The following is a 19,935-nucleotide window of genomic DNA, read 5'->3' on the forward strand; positions in this document are numbered from 1 at the left end:
CATTATGTGTCTACTAACTTTGTTAGCATATATATAGTGGCTTCTTGTGTATACATTCATACATACCAATGAAGAACAAACTCTCTTTTCTCTACTTATTATGCTCTCTATACACTATTCAAAACGACAACCACAACTAACGTAAAGCAAGGTCTGGCTTTGGATTTAGAATGGTGGACTAATCATTGTTGGTTCTCATTTGGGGGAATGATGTGTAGAAATTAGAATGTTTTGATGTTTTTGTACGAAAAAATAATGTTAATGCTACTTGAAAAGAGCAACACATATCTGCTTTTGGATAAGGAAGTTGTACCGGAGTCAAACTTTTTAACAAGTTTCTCTCATCTTTTTGTTATAAATCGGTTTTGTGTGTTGTTTATATTTGCTATGCATTGTAATGAAATTTTGTGCTTCTAAGTGCATGTTTGGTTGACAGTTAATGAAGAATAGAATATGGAATGGTAGGTTGAAAAATTTAATATCATTCTATAGTAAGCCCAAAGCTAAATGTTGGATGATTCCAACTTTTCACAGCTGCATCAACATCTCATGTGCATGATGAATAAATCAGCATAATAAGAAAAAAAAATAATCTTATTTTAGAAAACTTTGTATAATATTTTTAAGTCAACTTCTTAGGTCAAGTGTCATACCTTAACCAAATATGTTGGATTTGCATCTGTGCCTGCTTGAATTGCAGAAAGCATAACGAAGATTAATGTTGTATCCATCACGAAAATACTGAAGAACAGAGATAATAGTTGCGGTTTCATCAGAAAAACTAACAAAGTAAATAAAGAAAAAGATTAGTCAAATATAGAACAAAATATACACGATCACAATGTGGGCTATATAATGTTGATCAATAACCAAACGAATTGTTTGCATCTTTAGGTGGATTTGAAGGAATATAAACAATTATTTTGTCTGTCTCTCAAACCACCTAAGGCAAAAAAAAAACTCCATTAAACACACATAATAGAAAACCAATTTTTACTTGTATGCATAATCAAACTTTCACAATATCGATTGAGGTAGAAAATGAACTAACCTGGACGAAACCCTAATTTGTTTGGGACTTCATGTCGGAGAAGATGTAATGACGACGAAGAAGGTAATTGTTGAGAGATGGTCGGGTGAATAGAGAATACAATAAGTTAAAATATTAACCTTTTAGTATTCCCAAGTGTTAAACTGTTGAAGAGAACGTGGATGGAAAGATGTAATTTTCAGTTTTTAATTTATTTTAACCTTTTAGTATTCCTGATTGTTAAATTCCATTTTTAATTCCTAATAATATTTATTAACATAACTTTAAGATGACTTCCTAATTATTAAATACATTGCATATATATATATAAATTATGCATGATTTAAAATTACCGATATCTCACCGAATTACCACCGCAATAACCGATATCTCAAATATCGACCGTTGACTGATATCCGATATTTTTCCGCATTAACTGCTTAACGTTTACTTTGTTTCAAGAGGAACTGCATGCATTACATCTGTCCTTCTCGCAAACCTTATGCTGACGGTTTTACTTCAAAAGTGCAAAGTAAAAAAAGGAATTAATTTGCATGATAAGTAGCACGTTACCACACAACGAAATTAAAAGACAATAATGTTAAATTTTCTTTTTCATGTATTTTTATTGATATAGCAAGGGACTGGGCAGTACTTCGCAGTCTGATACAAATCGTAACATGAATTGGGCATAAGGAGTAATAACAGCCACAATATATGTTAAGATTTTATATAGTTTTACTAATTGTAATTATTAATATAAAATTCATATTTCTATAATAAATAAAGAGTCTAAATCTAAGTTAATAAACAAAAGGTTATGGTTTAAATATGTAATTATTATTATAGTGACTATCCACGTTCTTAACTCCCATGATTTGTTATTCAAGTTTCTTAATGTTATAATGTTTTGTTAAATGTAATTGGTTTGTTTAAGGGTCACAGATCGGCATCTTATCGGGTCACAAGGTTAGATTTTATATAGTTTTAGTAATTATGATTATTAATATAAAATTCAGATTTCTATAATAATTAAAGAGTCTAAATAAGTTAAAAAACAAAAGGTTATGATTTAAATATGTTATTATTATTATGGTGACTATTCACGTTCTTAACTCCCAGGTTTTGTTTTCCAAGTTTCTTAATGTTATAATGTTGGGTTAAATGTAATCGGTTTGTTTACGGGTCACGGATTGACATCTTATCGGGTCACAAGGTCAGATAGTCAACTTCATTCCGAGTCATCGGTTGGTATATGTGATGTCATCAAATATTTAACAGGACATGTGTGTGGAAGAAGTCTAAGTTGACCAACATATGAGGTAGGGATTAGAGATGACCGAAACCTATTTCAATTGACGATCCGTTAAGAGAGGTTATTATTCATTGGTATGTATGTATGTATGTATGAATGTATGTATGTATGTATGTCTAATACAAGCACAAGACGCCACTATATATATAGGGTAACAAAGTTAATAGAAACACTTTTCTAATTAGTTGTGAGTTTTAATAGTTACTAGGTTTTGTTTAAACTATGATGTTTTTTTAACATAATGGTTCTATTTGTTAGCTTAGTCCAAGTTTAAAAAGATTTAAACGTTATTTAGGTTTCTGAAGGATTTGTTGGTTAAAAAAATTCATAATCAAATTGGATGTATTCGTAATTTTATTATGTGATGAACCTTACCAAAACGAACCATCAAAACCGACCCAACTTTTTTATATTCGATTCCATGAAATTTGAGCATATAAAAACGGTGCATCCTCATGAACAAATTTATGGATCTGTTACTGGGCATAAGGACAAAAATCGATTAAAAAATAAAATATAAATACGTTAGCTAAAGAATAGAGCCTGAAATCTGCTTAATGAATAAGTACGAAATTTTCAATTTACTCTAAAAATGTAGGAAAGCATGAATTTAGATACGAAACTATCAAATTTTATTGAAAAACTAATATTTGAAAATAAACGAAATCAGTGTAAGACAAATATAAAATTCTAAAGTAAGATTTGGTCAAAGTAAATGGTTAATTATTTATCATATATATTAAACACGAGCACTACTGAAAATTCTAAGATTGTTAAAAGGTTATATTAAAACATCTTCTTTGTAATAAACAAATAAAATAAAAACACAATGATTTGAACATAAGAGAATAGTTTTTCTTTTCAAAGTTTGTATATTACTCCTTCCAAATCCTGAGTAGATTTTGTTTACCTTGGATTTAACAAAGTATATGTTACTTCCATCATTTTTTACTTTTAAAAGGGAAAAATTTTAATTTCATTTTAATTTTAGACAAAACAACGTTGTTTGTTTAAAATACAAATCTTGTAGCAAATTATGAGCATTTGAGTACGATTTTATTTAAATATATATAAGTTTTTAGTAACATATTAGGACAAGACCTTTTTTCCTTTAATTGGTGATAGCACATTTATCCACCGATGACTCGAAATGAGGTTGACCCATATGAACTATGTGACCAGATAAGATGCCGATCCGTGACCCGTAAACAAACCGATTACATTTACCCCAACATTATAACATTAAAAAAATTTGAAAAACAAGTTATTTGACACTTTTTGTCCAAAAAATAAAAACTAACCAAATAATGCTTCAACTAATGTTTTGTAATTTTATTTGTTAAAAAGTCAATAAACCTGGACTTTGTCACTACCAAGAGAAACACCATTTTTTTGTTACACTTACAGTAAATTTGTTTTTCCCTTAAACGGTGATTGTAGGTCAATCATTTGTACAAAGATGTAATGCAACTGTTCAATTTGGTTCAAAAGATGAACTGTTTTTTCCGGCCACTATAAACGGCTTGCATAAATTCTTCCAGAAAATTGCAGGAAATATTTTCGGTACCAATAATGTTAAGTAAATGTCACCATTAATGGCAGCAGATGATTTCAATTTTTAGTTGTTATTTTATTTTAAGTAATTTAAAAGAATTATATTACAAATATGTAGCACGAATACTTTGGCATAAATGTATAATAATCAATTATTTATCAATTAACAAAATGATCTAGGCCAACTTTCTTTTTTGTGGCCCAAAATTTTTGAATCGAAAAACCAATCTCGAATGGTTTTCAAAAATTCAAAAACGAAGTATCGATATTTTGTTCGATTTTAGCAAAAAAATGAATAAAAGTAAATCATGCACACTCTTAATTCTTGGTATTTAGTTTGTATTGTCTTAACTAACCAATTCATAATATACATCTGTTATAGGTATTTGAAACATTTGAGCTTTGAAGTTAAATATGTGCGAACAATGTTGCGCAACATGTAGATGACAAGGTAACATGCTCAAAGTTTATAATATCAATCATCGAAACAAAAAGAACAATGTTGCACAAAATGCTATGAATATGCAATATGTTTTAGGTAGACTTGCTTCACTTTTAACTTCTAATAATATGATTGTAAGCTATTCACATGCAGATTATTAAACACGCTAACGAGCAACCACAAGATTCACCTTTAAACAAGCTAATGAACAACCACGAGTTTCTGATCATATGGATCAAACAAAGGATATGATACAAAAAGTGCCATGTTTTTAGTATTTAAAAAATGGATAATAGGATAATACATAATTCATACTTATTTTCTATTTGCTCTTAATGGAGGGTTTACGATTTTTAACTCTCAACTTCGTATGTATTTAAATTCATGCCTTAAAGTCATATTAAATTAAATAACTCATCATACTCAAATTCCAAACTCATGTTTTAGGGCTTTCGATCAGAATGATAATACAGGTTTATTGTTGTAAAACTTAGTTTGAAAGGGTCCTCCAAAATGACGATACAGTGCTTTAATTCGGGTGTTTAAACTTTCAATTAACAAAAATCAAGTCGTTTTGGATCACCTTTTCGAGATCAATTTTACATCAATTGACTCGTATTCTCCTTCCGATCAAAAGCTCTAAAAAATAATTTTGAAATTCGGGAAAACGTATAACGTCGTTAAGTCATTTTTAACGGAGGACCATTGGGGGCCAACTTTTTAAAATTTGGGACCATAAATAGTGATAAAATAAATAAGGGTTATTATCGGCCAATACCAGTCAATAGGGATTATTAAAATCCAATAAACCTAAATTAAACCATGAAAAGTTTGAATGGTATATAACAATGATGAAGAGAGCACAAATTAAAACAATGAAACTTTGGTGAGGCTAATGTAAACATCTAGAAAATTTTGTGACAAAATTAAATAAATAAAACATATGTTACATTGGCATTTAGTTGTGCTTTTATATATATAAATAAAATCACCACCTTCATGAAAACAATTTAAACTTTTTGAAATGATACAATTTAACCCAAATTCATGTTGTTAAAGTGTGTTTTAACATAAACTTGTTTAACCAGTCAAGCAATCTAACTCAACCTGAATGTTTTACCAGGCTTAGTTTAAACCCATCATGCAACCATCCAAATTATTAACATAACATAATAAAAGTATGGAAACTTGGAATTTAATAATCTTAAATTAATACAGTTGGTCAATATTAATCCCAAATTTGAAAATAGTTGCCATTGTCTCAACTTTCACACTATTTGTTTTCACTGGATCCCCGATTTGAGGCAAGGTTTACATCAATCGACTCGTATTCTTATGCCGATCAAAAACCCTAAAATATCAGTTTGAAATTTGAAAAAAAAAAACTTAGCCACTTATTTGCATTTGAAGCATCACAATACAACATTTAGATTCATAATAAGGTTTTAATTGATGAGATTAAATCAATGCATTGGTACGCAAGAATGAATGGTATTCTTATCTGATTGATGCAAACAACTTATTATAGCCCTCGATCAATAATTTGCTTTCCCATCCAACCACTAACCATGACCACCAATATATTTGCACACTTGGATGACCTGCTATGTCATACGTTTCTACAAACCAATGAGTTGCTTCTCTAGAACCCACAGCCATGGCATACAAACGTCTACTAACAAATGAATCTTATGGCCTTTATAACACTATAAGAAACCCTTTGGGATTATAGAATGACCCTTCAAATGACACAGAGTTTCGCATATTAAACGTATCACAGGTGTCCTTACAGATACATTTATTTAACACAAACAACAACATGGACACAAATGCCCTTCAACACAGATAGGGAACATGTAAGAACGACTTATGTGGGAAACGAAACTCCATGTTAACATGCGTTGCACTTCGTCGATTAAGAGGCTTGGTCTGTGTTTATGAATGTTGTTATTAAGTTTCAGACGAGAATGAAACAAGTTAAAGAGATGGTCTTCCCTCATGTTCCATCAAAATCAACTTTTATGGCCCATTTGGGAAACATTGACAACTCCATTCAGATACTCAGGGAAGGCACAAAATATCATACAACCTATGGTCCGTACTCCTAGATAAGCGGACCCCCATTTTCACAACCCCCGCAATCGCATCTATATCCTTGCACTAGTGGATCCCCATTACCCATTACGTTACAAACAGAAGCTGTTCGCTATGGTTGGCACAACAAAACTATATGAGTTGCGATCGTCAACAAACTGTTAGGAAGACCTACTACATTAATTGGTTTACGGCCGAAAAGGGGGCAATCTTCACTGACCCTTGTCTCTCCCACTATAGAAGTTTGTTAATGTCATATCATTTTCTTAATTCTCATCACATTCCTACTTGTCAGTTTGTGATGCCCCAAATAAAAAGTTTTGTTTCTAGAACTTAAGTACCCGGTAATTCATAACACCATTGATCCAATATATATGCATATGCCAGTATGCATGTGCACAATAAAATCACGTATGCCCACCACTTTACCCTTTTTACCATTCGTTGACGACAACTTAGTGGTCTTAATTTGGCATTTATTTATCTGTCGATTAAATTTCAACTCTAACTACTCACCAATTAACACACATTTAATCCTTTATGTTGATTAAAATTCACAAAACCAATAAAAACCTACTTTATTAGCAAATATTTCACAAAACACGATGTATCCAATGCGTATGGATATGTTAAAATTTTTGTGCGCAACCCCTCCCAGAAAAATCCACCATGCACAAATGGCAGCTCGCTCGCACGGATAGCCCATTACACACAACACCAAACACTTCAAACCAATACGAGAAGATAATTTGCGTGAAACCGCAGCAACGCGCAGGCACTTTTGCTAGTAATCATTAACAACTAACCACATAACTTTTAACTTTACTAGTTTAATAACTGTGAGATAGGCTCAAAACACTCACCCAACATGAATAGTTTAAAGACTACCAGTGTATCTTTACTAGTTTGGAAAGTAACTATAGATAATACTATACAAGTCCACTTGCTTCTTTCTAGCTTTGTAATAAAACTAATGCAATTAAATAAATCAAAAAGAAAATGCAGCACACATCAATTTTATTTTTTTATTTTTTTATTTTTTTATTTTTTTGAGAAAATATATAAATACGAACAATCAGTTCATCTTTAGCCCATGGAAATTGACAAATGAGACAAACCGACCCCTCAAGATCTGGACCACAGTATGTTCAATCACCTTTCTTTCATCCACCATCCAATAGACTACCAAACTAGTCCTTTGAATGATTCATCATTTTCGATGGTCCTCAATAACGAACGAACATGAACACAAAAACGCTTTTAGTTCTTCATCCGTCCCTCGTCTTGAAGATTCTATTCTATCATCAAGAATGGGACAATAAAAAAAGTTAATTAAGATGTGCAACGCGTCATAAATATATATTTAGTGATTCTCTCCAAGTAGAGGTCATGTTCGAACCAAACCCAACTTTAGATGGACGAAACGAGTCAAGTCAAGTCGAGTCATAACCCAGTTGCCAAACTCGGTGACTAACATCTTTTCCCAAAGTCCAAAGAGATCTATATTTGTAACATAAATCAGAATTCTGAAAAAGGAAGTAGCAAATTTAATAGGACCAGACCCTGATAAAATCTGACTCATCGAGTCATTTCACCACTTGTCTCGGTCGTCTCTAGCTCTCCTCGGGTAAGGTTTCGGGTTCACTCGTCCATGAAACTCCAAATCCTCCTTATCACGGGAATCATAGACCGGAGGACCATAACCGTCTTCCTCATGTTGAATATGTTTAACGGGCCGACCCATGCCATACGGCCTAGCATACCCACCCCGCCTATACCCATGATCCATTCCATCGCCGTCTCTCACACCGCCATGAAGCTCAGAAAACCGTGAGGATCTATAGTTTTCGTTCAGTTTTGTTTTTCTAGAAGATTCATAAAAACCAAGTCGTTCACGTTCACGTTCTCGTTCTCGTTCTACACTTGGTGGTGGCGGTGATCTGTTGATAACAAACGAGCGTTTGTACTTTAAAAACCGTGTACTAGGAGGGGAGTTATTGTTTCTAGATTGTTCCATATTGTATCCACCAACATGGTCCGATTCAAAACTGTGTCGATAACCAGGTTCCCTTCGGATTCTAGTATCAGGTCTCATAGGAGATCTGCTACGAGTTCTAAAGCCTTCACCGATTGGAGAGCGGGTTCGGGATCTTGGAGGAGATGTTGAACCAGAATGGAAGAAACGCTGTCCATAATATCGGTCCCTGGGGCCCACATTGTTTTGCCTTGAACCATATCTCAACGATCTCCCCCGTCCTACATTTACAAACCGGTTATGACACGTTTCACCAACCGGTCTCAACCCTAACCGCACACGAAACTCGTCTTCTTCAGAATTCACTGTCAATCTGGTTCTGAAAGATCCACATGTCACAGTTGAATTAACATTGACACGAACACCGACTTTGTCGGTCAGATTATCGTCTTCTGGTAAAGAACGACGGAAGGACGGACCGGGATAAGGTGGGGACCGGTCCCACGTGCCTCCGCCACGTGTGTATTTACCATGTCTAACGGGCCTTACGACGCCCGTGTCCCTAACAGGCTGAGAAGCTGAGTCATCAGGGTTGCTGCAACTGCACACATAATAATCATGACTTTGTTATTATTTATTACGCAAGATGATTTATTAATTAATACTAATACTAATACTAAGTTGAATTACCTCCCTTGCATACGGAATCTACTCCTACTAATAAACGCATCACGCGTCGATGATTCTCTTCTATAGAGTCTTGGAAGTTCACCTTTTGTTTCAAGATCTTCAGCTACCCTAGATGACGATGATTTTATACCGCTTAAATCTTTTATTTTAGTTACATTACTTGAAAAGCTGTGATTCTCGAGCTGGAGATCGGATCCTGAAACATTCATTTTCCATTGATCTGATTGGCTAGCATCTTTCATATTAACTTCTGTTGTACAGTTTTCGGTCACGTTTGGTTCAGAACTTATTTGGTCACTGCTGTCAAGTTTTTCAGGCAATAATACACTAGAACTTTCATCTGTTCCCTTTTGAGACCCGACATCAATGGATTTTAAGGAACCGCTTTCATGGGTACCAAAAGCAGCATCCTTGTTTTCTAAACCATGTTCAGTTTGTCGTTCCTCGTTCCCTTCCCATGTTTGTATGCTTGATTCCCTAAATTCGCCGTCTTCAAATTGTGAATCCTCATAACTGAATGAGACTACTTCATCTACATTATCAACCTCACTTCCCGCTTGAATGTCGCTTGGAAAATTCTCATTATCACAAGCCTCTTTGTTATTACTTACGTTATTACTTATAATATTATTGGAAACGTCGGTGCGTGATTTTTCAGTCTGAAGTGGAACTTCAACAGTACGCATTGAAGAAACTGCAGCCGGTATCCCCTTGCTGGTAATTACTTTTTTGACCTTAGATTTATCATCTTCACCATCAAAGATACTACCACTTTGACGAGCTACAACATCTGTAGAGGCTGCGGTGACAAGTGACAGATTAAGTTTCTCATTCTCAATTGTTTGTACAGCCGACATTGCATGATTAACATTATTCCCAGTAACAACACTTTTAGATGTAACAAGTACATTTTGGGAACTTTCAGTCCCGCTATAAACCATATTCTCCATAGCAGCAGCCATATTGCTAGTTATTAGTCTTTTGACATTAGCTTTATCATCTTCAACAGAAGAAGCAGTAACAAGTGACAAATTAAGTTTATCAGCAGGAGTATAATTATTAACATTACTCCCAGAACCAACGGTTTTAGATGAAACAACATTTTCACGCACGCTCATACCATTACCAAAACCCGAGGGCATAAATGTAAAACCTGTGCCAGAAGCCATTACACTCGCCAGGTTTGCAGAAATTTTAGACACTGGATTCTCCAATGTGAGAGCACTAGAAACCGTATCAGGAATACAACTTTCAGCATGTTGATTGCGCATTGATCTTATTTTATTGATTATAGCAAGATGATCAATATTAACAACAGGAGACAACAATTTTCCGACCGGTTTACTCTCTTCCAGCTCTGATCGCTCAACTTTCGGAATCAAACTTTTCAACTTATTAGGCGCAGTTTCATTTTGTATATTTTCAGAAACGCTTCCACATTCCTTTCCTTGCTTATAATGTCCAGATTCACATTGTTGTTGTTCTTCCCATGCCATTACAGTGTTCAAATCCCACTTTAATCTATCATCCAAAGCAGCAGACTGTTGTGTATTACTTATTACTTGATCCGTTTTGGTACTTTCTGATAATGTATATTCATTCGGTGTCAAATTAGCCACCGAAGAGGAGGCAACATCTTTAACAGGAGCTGTTGGTATACAGAAATCAGTTTCTTTAGCGGACATATTCTCCGATTTCACATTCTTTGCTTTCAATTCTAAAGTACCAGGAGTTACAGATGTAGTACCAATACCTTCTTTCTCAATAGTTTTCTTACTATACACAATAAGCTTCTGTACATCCAGTTTACTATCACTACTCTCACTTTGATACAAGTCAGCAACTTTCAAAGACGCAGCAAGTGGGCAATTGGCATCTGGTTTCGGATGAACATCCAGTTTACTATTATCACTACTCTCACTTTGATACAAGTCAGCAACTTTCAAAGACGCAGCAGGTGGGCAATTGTCATCCGGTTTTGGATGAACATCCTGAACGGAAGATTGGAGACACGCTGCAACACTTTCAGTCTCATCGGTGTTATGTGGTGGTGACGAATTCATGAACAAGAATCTCCGTTTCTTGATTGGTAAATGCTCCGCTTTCTCACTTAAATGACATCCAAGAACAAACGCTTCCATCTGCAGTTAAAAAGACACAACACAATAACAAAAGTTTAAAAGTCAACCTTTTCAGTCAACATAATCAACAAGCCTTCATCCAAACTAGTCGGACCAGGTGATGTTCACCTTGTCAGATCCAGAAACAGGCAATTTCAACCCTTTTGAATCCATGATTACTCCTCCTTTATGAACTCTTACAAACTTTTGTACAACTTAACACGGATGACACAGTTTCCTCCTTTATAAAGCCGACTAATAGGTTCAAAACATAAAAAAAGTTCTTCTAAATGTTTCAACCCCTAGTACAGATGTCAATCTGAATCTGCAATTTCCGAACAAAAAACAACCGTTCAAAACGCTACACAACACAAACAATTGGCATAACAGATAAACTTATATAACTTGATATCATTCTTTCCCTAGAAATATGAAGTCAAACGTATATAATTCGACTTTCGACTTACGCATACACAATCATTTGACCTAACTTATGTTGAGGGTAAGTATACTGTAATAATTTGCTTCAACTAGAGTTAATAATAATAATAATAATAATAATAATAATAATACCTTTCAACCAACACCTAGGGATATTAAATTCCATAAATGTTAAAGCCTTCAAACACATCCAAGATCCAGCAGTATTGACCACAAAATATCATAAACAACACACTCACATAACTTTCATACGCACTAAAACAGTTAATCGAACCAATAACCGTCACTTAATTCATTACAGATCTATTAATCGAACGGATATAAACACCAAATCTGTTCAAATCTCAACCGTACAACACTAATTATATGAACATAATAATAATAATAATAATAATAATAATAATAATAATAATAAAGTAGGGTTTTGTATACCTGTAAGATAATCAAAATGAAAATCAAATACAGAGAGATGAAAGCTTTGATAATAATCAGTGAGATACAAATGAAGCAACGAATCCAGTAATTGAGAGGTGGGAATAAAAGTAGGTTTATCGCTATGTGTCTCTGTGTGTGTGTGTATATATTATAGATACAGGGGGTTTTGTATCTATATAGCGTGTATTCGCCAATAACCACGTCATTGCTTTTTTTATTTCTTTGACGGTTTTGCCCTTGGATTGGTTTAGAATTTACGATTTGTTGTCGCAACTACCAAGAGTTTGACCCACCACCATGTGTTTGTTATTATTACTAGTCAAACGACATAACTGTTTAACCTAGAAATACCGAGTAATAAGTAAACTGCATTTATTATTATTTTTATTTATTTTTTATACATGAATATTGCATTTATTGATTTTTTTATTTATGTTTTACAAAAATTCTCAAAATGGCCTAAAAATCTTGTCTTATCCAACAGAATTTCAACACGGTCTGACGGAATTAATGGACCTTTAAAATCGCACCACTTGTCAACGTATTAATAGATTCAATGGAATTTTTTAAAGAACCGTCGGATCAGACGGATTCTTAATGGATCTAACGGTATTCTTCATCTTCTATTTCTCAAACTCTAAACCTCTATAACCAACATCCATCTTCATCTTTCTTATCTCTTCACAAAATCAATAAAATTTATAGTGCAAATTGCTTAGTTTTTTGAGAAGAACACAACCATAGTGTTCAATTTCACTCTATAACTCAAAATCTAAAACTCCTGAATTGAAAATTTAGGGTCAAACTATGTTATTTTGTGAATTTTCCCAAAGATTAAAGCCATCAAAAAGCAACTTAATCTATTCAATATTAACTACACCTCTAACAAGTAGTAGTTCTATATGTTGAAAGTTGTAAAACATTTACATATTATATATTGTTATTTCATAGTAATGTTATGACTTCAAAATCTATAATGTAGTTCTTAAAAGACTTGGTTTTGCAATTTAAAAGAAGATAACAGCGTAACTTATTGTTCATTTACCTTCTATATGTAATGGTAATGTTTGAATAATAGTTTTATATTGGTATTAAAAAGAAAATACAACTTGCAATCCTGATGGTGATATATACAAGTTTTGATAATTAAGCGACTTCAATGTCACCTAATACCATACGTATCATAAAGTCATAAACTAGCAAAAGAGAAAAAATGAAACCTATTAAATGATATCCATATTAAATACCCATAGTAAATATTTTAATTTTAACTTTGCAATTTTACACCACCATTAATATAACATTATTTTCAAAGTTTCCATTTTAGTCATATTTAATGATTGAGAGGTTAGTTTTAAAGTCTACGACGATTTTATATCCATCAAAAATTCAAAAGTTTGAGTTGGTCAACAAAATACGAGCCCCCCATTTTCAATTTGTCTGAACCACACACCCTTTGGTCAACAAAATACGAGCCCACCATTTTCAATTTGTCTGAACCACACACCCTTTGGGTTCACTCATGGGTTACCAAGCATATAATGAACTCAATAATTCAATTTTAAAATCAATTATCGAAATTGGACGATAATGTATTTTAATTGAATTGTAATTGTAATATAACTAGGAATTTACCAGTTCGGTAAAATCTGGGTGGTAGGTAAAACTCAAGCGTTGTCGGTCTCGAGCATTGAGATGATAAGTCGACGTGAATTCAATCGGTTTCTTAGGATACCAGAACTAAAAAGAAAAATGGCAGTTGGTCGGTTTTTGTTACAGTGGTACTGGAACTAAAACAAAAGGAGGTGACTTTACGCGAATTTGGTCGGTTTCTTTCTCGTTCGTTACGGTACCGGAACTAAAAAAAATAAAAAAGAAAATGGGCATCCGGTCGGTTTTCGTTACGTTCATTATGGTACTGGAACTAAAACAAAAACCAGAATGGCATCAAAACCCTAGCATTGTCAATCCCGTACGACATACGTTGATGTAATGAGTTTACACGAATTCAATATGTATCTGTTACGTAAACAAAAATTGACTTCAGGTCGGTTCTCGTTACGTTCGTTATGCTACCAATACTAAAAAAAATCAAAATGGTATGGACAAGTTTGGTGCCGCCACTTGGTTAGCGGCACCAAACTTAACCGGAACTAAAACAAAAAACCGAATGGCATCAAAACCCTAGCATTGTCAGTCCCGTACGTTGATGCAATGAGTTTACACGAATTCAATATGTTTCTGTTACGTAAACAAAAATTGACGTCAGGTCGGTTCTCGTTACGTTCGATATGTTACCAATACTAAAAAAATCAAAATGGTATGGACAAGTTTGGTGCCGCCACTTAGTTAGCGGCACCAAACTTCTTTTTTATATATATATATATAATAATAAAATAAGAATCAAAATGATGATGATAATAATATAAAAAGAAACACACTTAAGGTCAACAATTTGTAAGAAACACATACACATACACATACACATACACATACACATACACATACACATACACATACACATACACATACACATACACATACACATACACATACACATACACATACACATACACATACACATACACATACACATACATTTGACTTCAATTTTAACATGGCTCATGCTAAAGTATAAACCATCAACTACTTAATAACTGTTTAGAAAGGTATACACATAATACTTCTTTAGAAAACCGGGGATATGATCATTACATAAAGCTAAGTTATTGCGAGATCAAAAAGAATAAACCAAAATTATTTATAGTCAGTGATTCATAACTTCATATTTTAAAGTTTTGGATTTTCTACAACAAATTTGTGGTATGCACATAAAAAACCATCAAACTTGTGTGTGTTTTTAGTTCTTTTTGATCTTGTTATTCAAAAGGGGGTGGCGGCGCAGCTTGTTATCCGCTTATCCACCAACTCACTATTGTAAATGAATCATTTTCTTTATGTAAAAAATAATTTTAAAGTGTGAAAAAAAATAACTTATAACTTGATATGAATAAAGCTATATTGTTCATAAAATTATCTAACTATTTCTAAATAATTTGATTTAAGTGTTTGTATTCTTTTCAATGTAGTTTAGATTGTTTCGACCTCTTTCATTTTAAGTTTGTTATTTTAACATAAATTGATGGGTGATTTTCGTGATGGTGATCACAGGTGCAATGGAGAAGAATATATATTGGGAATGATCCAAGTAATGATCGTTGCACCGCCCCGACCCATTTTATCACTAGAACTCATGAAAAATATAGAACTAGAGATGAGGTGGCATAGTTTGATTGGTTGGAACCAATTGATTAAGTGACGATCACTTATACCACCCCGTTCCCCTAAATTCTAAAAATATCTAGACTAAACGTTGTTATCGCCTAATCGGTTCTGTTGTTAGTACATGGAGAGTGATGTCTAGTGATCCCATGAGGGTGATGACTGATGATGGACTAGGGAGAAGGCTATTATGCAATAGAGAAATGGCCTAGTTTCTCTGTAGTTGTAATCTTTATCTGACTTGAGTGACTTGTTAGACTTCTTTTGTTTGAACATAAATCTTTCTTCTGGTTATACATAAAACTTTATTCTTTTAGTATTTAAAAATTAAAAAAAGTTAATATCATCTATAAACAATTTATTTGTTTGACATGGACAGGTTTTATAGTGCAACAAATTAGGTCACCTCAGTTGAATTTCTTTTTTATTAAAATGCACATATGGTGGGTATGTGTCAATTTATTAAGCAAAAGTATTAAATAAATGAATATAAATAGTTAAATACCATTATTCCCATACGATAGTTTAAGCCCAAATGAAACAATTCAAATCAAATAGAATACTAGCCCACATGGTCATTGACTCATTGTAAATGTAATTAGACATAACATACATCACGAATGAGCCGAAAAGAAAAGCAACAAACTTATATTTATTGGCCAAACTAGAGGGACCACAAGAGTTGGCCAATGCTTTTATTAACAGGAACCGAGTGAACTGGAACCGGGAAAAAAACGAATTCCAGGTATAGTAAACAAAAGTCAAAAACCAGGTAAGGTATGAACTGCATCCGGGTATGTTCAGATTTTTACAGGGTTTGTTGGGTTTTAGCTGGGTCAGGTTCGGATTTTGACCGGGCAGAGGTGAAACGCATCAGGATACGTTTTTTCTAAGAAGCCGAAACCTGGTTCATACCCGCAAATCATGTAGGAACAGTCCCGAATCAGATCTAAAACAGAGTTTTTTTTGCCAAAAAAGTTATCAAAAATACCTTTTTTTGTGTAGTCCCCTTAAAAATAGTCACAATACATAATTTAAGCTAAATATATATTATAAAAAAAATATTGTGAACTTGTTGAAAAGTCAACTTTCGTCGTTATCCATAACAACCTATACATTTTTATGTATCATGAGCAACCACATATCCAATAAATACATAATCCCTTGTGTCAAACTTAATATCAAGTGTGTTTTACAACTATGAACTCCAAAATAAGTTAAATAACAATTCTATTTCTAGCCCACAAATCGTCAAATCATGAAGAAACAAAAGATCCCCAAAAAGGAATGTTTAAAAGATTTGACTTTGACCAAATGACTTCTTTTATTCATAAATCATCCTCTCCATATGACCTTGAGTTAGAGCTTAGAAATGCAAATATCATTTTACCTAAACTATATGATAAAAGAAGAAACAAAGTAGCCAGCATACCCGAACCTCACGAGTTCCGGCCATTCGTAAACCCTTTTCGCAACTCAGGATTTCTCCAAAACGCCCGTTTCCACCAAACTTCAAACCCTTTTTGTATATTCGGGCAATCATCACCCGAGTTCAAAAACCGGTCAAACCAAGACATCAAGATTTCTTGTTGCCAATCAAGAGGCAAAGTCAAAATCGTATTACTCAACCCTTCTTCGACTAAATTACGGTCTAGCCCTCTCGACCCTCTTCTCATCCAAGTGAAATCATCATAAAAGGGTTCCAACCATGTTTGTAAAAGCAAGCATTTTGACTCTTTTGAAGCCAAAAGTTGACCTTTTCCGATACCCACAAACAATCTTGCAGTAACTCGACTAATTTCATATCTATGAATCGCAGGCACTTTAGAATGCACTTCAGATAACTCGGTTTGTGACGCCCATAATTTCAAGAAATCCTCTGACATTTGTCTATCGATTAAAATATCAAGAAGCCAATGTAAATTACCTGATTGTCGTGTGATTTGATCCACATCTTGCAAATCTCCTTTAGAAGCTTTCAAGAAATGACATTGTAACAAATTTAAACACTTGTCAAACGCAGAGTATAACGACTCTTTCTTCAAATCATCTTTCGACGAATTCTCGTGAAGCATTTTCGAGACCAAAACCTTCATATCGCGTCTTGCTTTTTCATCCTTTCCTTCAAGAACTACATGTAAAAGCTTAAGAAGTATTTCTTGATTATTATTACTACTATTATCATCACTCCCATGCGTAACATCAAGTGATACACGTTTTAAAACTTCACCCGTGTTGACCCCTTCAAGATGTAACTCGGATAATAAAGATGAAACCTTTTCTTCATCATCCTCGGCCCATGGAGCCGCCTCTAAATACTCCAAACAAGATAAAACCCCCTCATCAAACCCGATTGCCGCCGACACCTATGTTATATTACAATGTAAAGACCCAATACATGTTATAAACATTATTCAAAACTAACTATAGTAAGGTATATGTTAAATCAGGTTTAGATCAAATACAAACTAAATTAGCGTGCTAACTATGAGAATCAAGCAATGTAATTATATATACAACATAGTGTAATTACAGTGCGATGCAATTACATAATTACACTACTTGATTCTCGGAGTTAACACGTTAATTTAATTTGTACGCTAACTTTCCCTATGATTAGTATTACGATTTAATTGTGTATAGATTACCTTCAAGATACCAAGAACCTTAGGAACATCATCTTTCATAAGCTTCCTCTTCAAATCTTGACAATACATCAACCGAATCGACTCAATATAAACCTCAATATCATCACAATCAGCAATCTCAACAATGTAAGGATTGCTATTATCAATCAACCCTCTTAATTGCTGCCCTTGCAGCCCAACTTTTCGTCGATTATCCACCAACTTATCCGCAAAAAACCGACTATGAGTCACCAAGATCTGCCTATGCACATTCATACAAACACTCAACCCATCTTTAGAGCTCAAAGTAAGCTTCACATCACTCGAGACCGGGTCAGTAAACATACTCCCAGGGCTAACACAAGACAATATGTCCAACAATCTTTGTCCCATCACGTGACCGTTACTAGGCCTTTTAAGGGTTGTAATTTGACCATTGTTGGTGATCTTCGAATCGGGTTCATTCGCCATCATTTCAAATAGAGTCGGGCTGGATCGGGTCGGTGGCGGTGGCGGTGACGATATCGGGTTCAAAAGTCCGGCAGTTAGTGCAGAGTTGAATTGGGTAAAAGATGGGGATAATGTTTCTTGGTAGTTACCGGCGCCGCCGTACACGGCGGCGCCACCGCCGGCGACGGCGGTGGTAGGCATTGTGGGTGTCTTCTGGGGTTTCACAAGATTTTTTTCTGAGTCCAAAGGTTGAAACTTTTCGCCTGAAAAAATCTCCGGCGACTTTTCCGGCGGAGGTGGCGGCGGTGGCGGCGGAGTTGAAGTGGGTTTGTAGGAAGAGACGGCGGGAGGGCAACACCAGGAAGTGTTTTCCGGCGATACGGCGGCGGGGTGGTGGTGGGCGGCGGTGGCGGCGGCGGAGATGGTGGTTTTTTTGGTGACACGGCGGCGGCGGAATCTGATGGTGGTGGTGGGTTTTTTTTTGGGGTGTGAGGAGGCAGTGGTGGCAGCTGCCATATGTATATGAATATATGAATATGAGTGGGTGGTATATTGTTGTTGTTGTTGTCTTTTAGGTTAATTTGGCATCAAAGTTGTACCTCATAACATAAGAAATGTACTTGTTGTAGTTGTTTGTTAATGGCGGTTGATATAAGATAGTGTGTGTTATGTTATGTCACTTATGTGTGAAAGAGATAAACTGACAGACAGACAGGTCATAGTTACCATACACATACACATACACATACACATACACATACACATACACATACACATACACATACACATACACATACACATACACATACACATACACATACACATACACATACACATACACATACACATACACATACATATATACAATATACACACATGTTGTCATCATCAACAATAATACCGTTGAAGAGGTAGGTCCCAGCAGAGGTGGTTAGGACCCGCAAGACTCCCTTAAAAGGAGACGTCTGCGCAGTTGAACACGCAAGACTCCTTAAACGGACGTCTGCGCAGTTGAACCCGCAGACTTCACCATAGGGACGTCTGCGCCGCGACCTACCAAACCCGCAGGACCCACCACGCTCAGAGTTGTGACGACCTCACATGCGGTACGCAAGCTGGTCCCGCAGGAAATGCCTCCCTATGGTTTCCAAGTATCCGCATGTTCCCGCAGGTGCGGATACCCGCCATTAGGGACTGGCCACCCGCGCAGCATGGCTACACGCATAAGGCTCAAACTCGTAATAATTCAGTAGTCACCTGAAGAAGGAATGAGCAAAGCCGGGAACATTCCCGCATAAAGGCGGGAGGGGGAAAACTCCCGCCTAAATGAGCCAGTCCGTATAATAATGGAGGATCTTTTGTGTGATACCTGACGAGGTATGGACAAAAGATCTGACCAACGATACGACAGCTCACTGACAGCAGCATGGCAGACAACACGCCACAGCACTGTGACCAATAGCCGCCGCCTGCTCACCAA

General features: G+C 34.9%; 3 protein-coding genes across 4 annotated transcripts; all 3 read right to left on the reverse strand.

Moving 5' to 3' along the window:
* Positions 1 to 7,465: 7,465 nt before the first annotated feature.
* Positions 7,466 to 10,138, reverse strand: LOC143614462 (uncharacterized). 2 transcript variants are annotated; one of them, XR_013150295.1, is made up of 3 exons: positions 9,101 to 10,138; positions 7,845 to 9,011; positions 7,466 to 7,728 (listed from the first exon to the last, which is right to left on the reverse strand). XR_013150295.1 is itself a non-coding variant. In XM_077087895.1 (3 exons), the coding sequence occupies exons 1-3, from the start codon at positions 10,060 to 10,062 to the stop codon at positions 7,869 to 7,871; spliced, it is 2,007 nt and encodes a 668-aa protein (XP_076944010.1). In that variant the 5' UTR covers positions 10,063 to 10,138; the 3' UTR covers positions 7,466 to 7,868. The 2 variants fall into 2 exon arrangements, 1 of the variants encoding a protein (XP_076944010.1); XM_077087895.1 differs by having other exon boundaries at positions 7,466 to 7,935; positions 8,034 to 9,011.
* On the reverse strand, positions 10,074 to 11,653 carry LOC143614459 (uncharacterized). The gene is made up of 3 exons (XM_077087892.1): positions 11,350 to 11,653; positions 10,147 to 11,241; positions 10,074 to 10,100 (listed from the first exon to the last, which is right to left on the reverse strand). The coding sequence occupies exons 1-3, from the start codon at positions 11,392 to 11,394 to the stop codon at positions 10,074 to 10,076; spliced, it is 1,167 nt and encodes a 388-aa protein (XP_076944007.1). The 5' UTR covers positions 11,395 to 11,653.
* Positions 11,654 to 16,522: 4,869 nt separating this feature from the next.
* Positions 16,523 to 19,117, reverse strand: LOC143614458 (BTB/POZ domain-containing protein At1g63850-like). The gene is made up of 2 exons (XM_077087891.1): positions 18,027 to 19,117; positions 16,523 to 17,744 (listed from the first exon to the last, which is right to left on the reverse strand). The coding sequence occupies exons 1-2, from the start codon at positions 18,969 to 18,971 to the stop codon at positions 16,818 to 16,820; spliced, it is 1,872 nt and encodes a 623-aa protein (XP_076944006.1). The 5' UTR covers positions 18,972 to 19,117; the 3' UTR covers positions 16,523 to 16,817.
* Positions 19,118 to 19,935: the final 818 nt, after the last annotated feature.

The sequence above is a fragment of the Bidens hawaiensis genome, unplaced genomic scaffold (genome assembly GCF_021521415.1).
Source record: "Bidens hawaiensis isolate Kalapana, Puna unplaced genomic scaffold, B.hawaiensis_p1.1 tig00040034_1, whole genome shotgun sequence".
Taxonomy (NCBI): domain Eukaryota; kingdom Viridiplantae; phylum Streptophyta; class Magnoliopsida; order Asterales; family Asteraceae; genus Bidens; species Bidens hawaiensis.

Bases quoted from the DNA above. Each gene is read 5' to 3' on its own strand.
- LOC143614462 (XM_077087895.1), bottom strand. From the start codon at position 10,062: ATGGCTGCTGCTATGGAGAATATGGTTTATAGCGGGACTGAAAGTTCC. The intron at 9,012-9,100 runs GTAATTCAACTT...TTATGTGTGCAG, and splicing joins AGATTCCGTATGCAAGGGAG to TTGCAGCAACCCTGATGACT. The intron at 7,936-8,033 runs GTGGTGAAATGA...TTACAAATATAG, and splicing joins GCTAGAGACGACCGAGACAA to ATCTCTTTGGACTTTGGGAA.
- LOC143614459 (XM_077087892.1), bottom strand. From the start codon at position 11,394: ATGGATTCAAAAGGGTTGAAATTGCCTGTTTCTGGATCTGACAAG. The intron at 11,242-11,349 runs GTGAACATCACC...TTTTAACTGCAG, and splicing joins CTGTTTCTGGATCTGACAAG to ATGGAAGCGTTTGTTCTTGG. The intron at 10,101-10,146 runs GCTGATAAACTT...CTTCTGTTGAAG, and splicing joins ATGTTAATAATTATACTCCT to ATGATAAAGCTAATGTCAAA.
- LOC143614458 (XM_077087891.1), bottom strand. From the start codon at position 18,971: ATGGCAGCTGCCACCACTGCCTCCTCACACCCCAAAAAAAAACCCACC. The intron at 17,745-18,026 runs GTAATCTATACA...AATATAACATAG, and splicing joins AGGTTCTTGGTATCTTGAAG to GTGTCGGCGGCAATCGGGTT.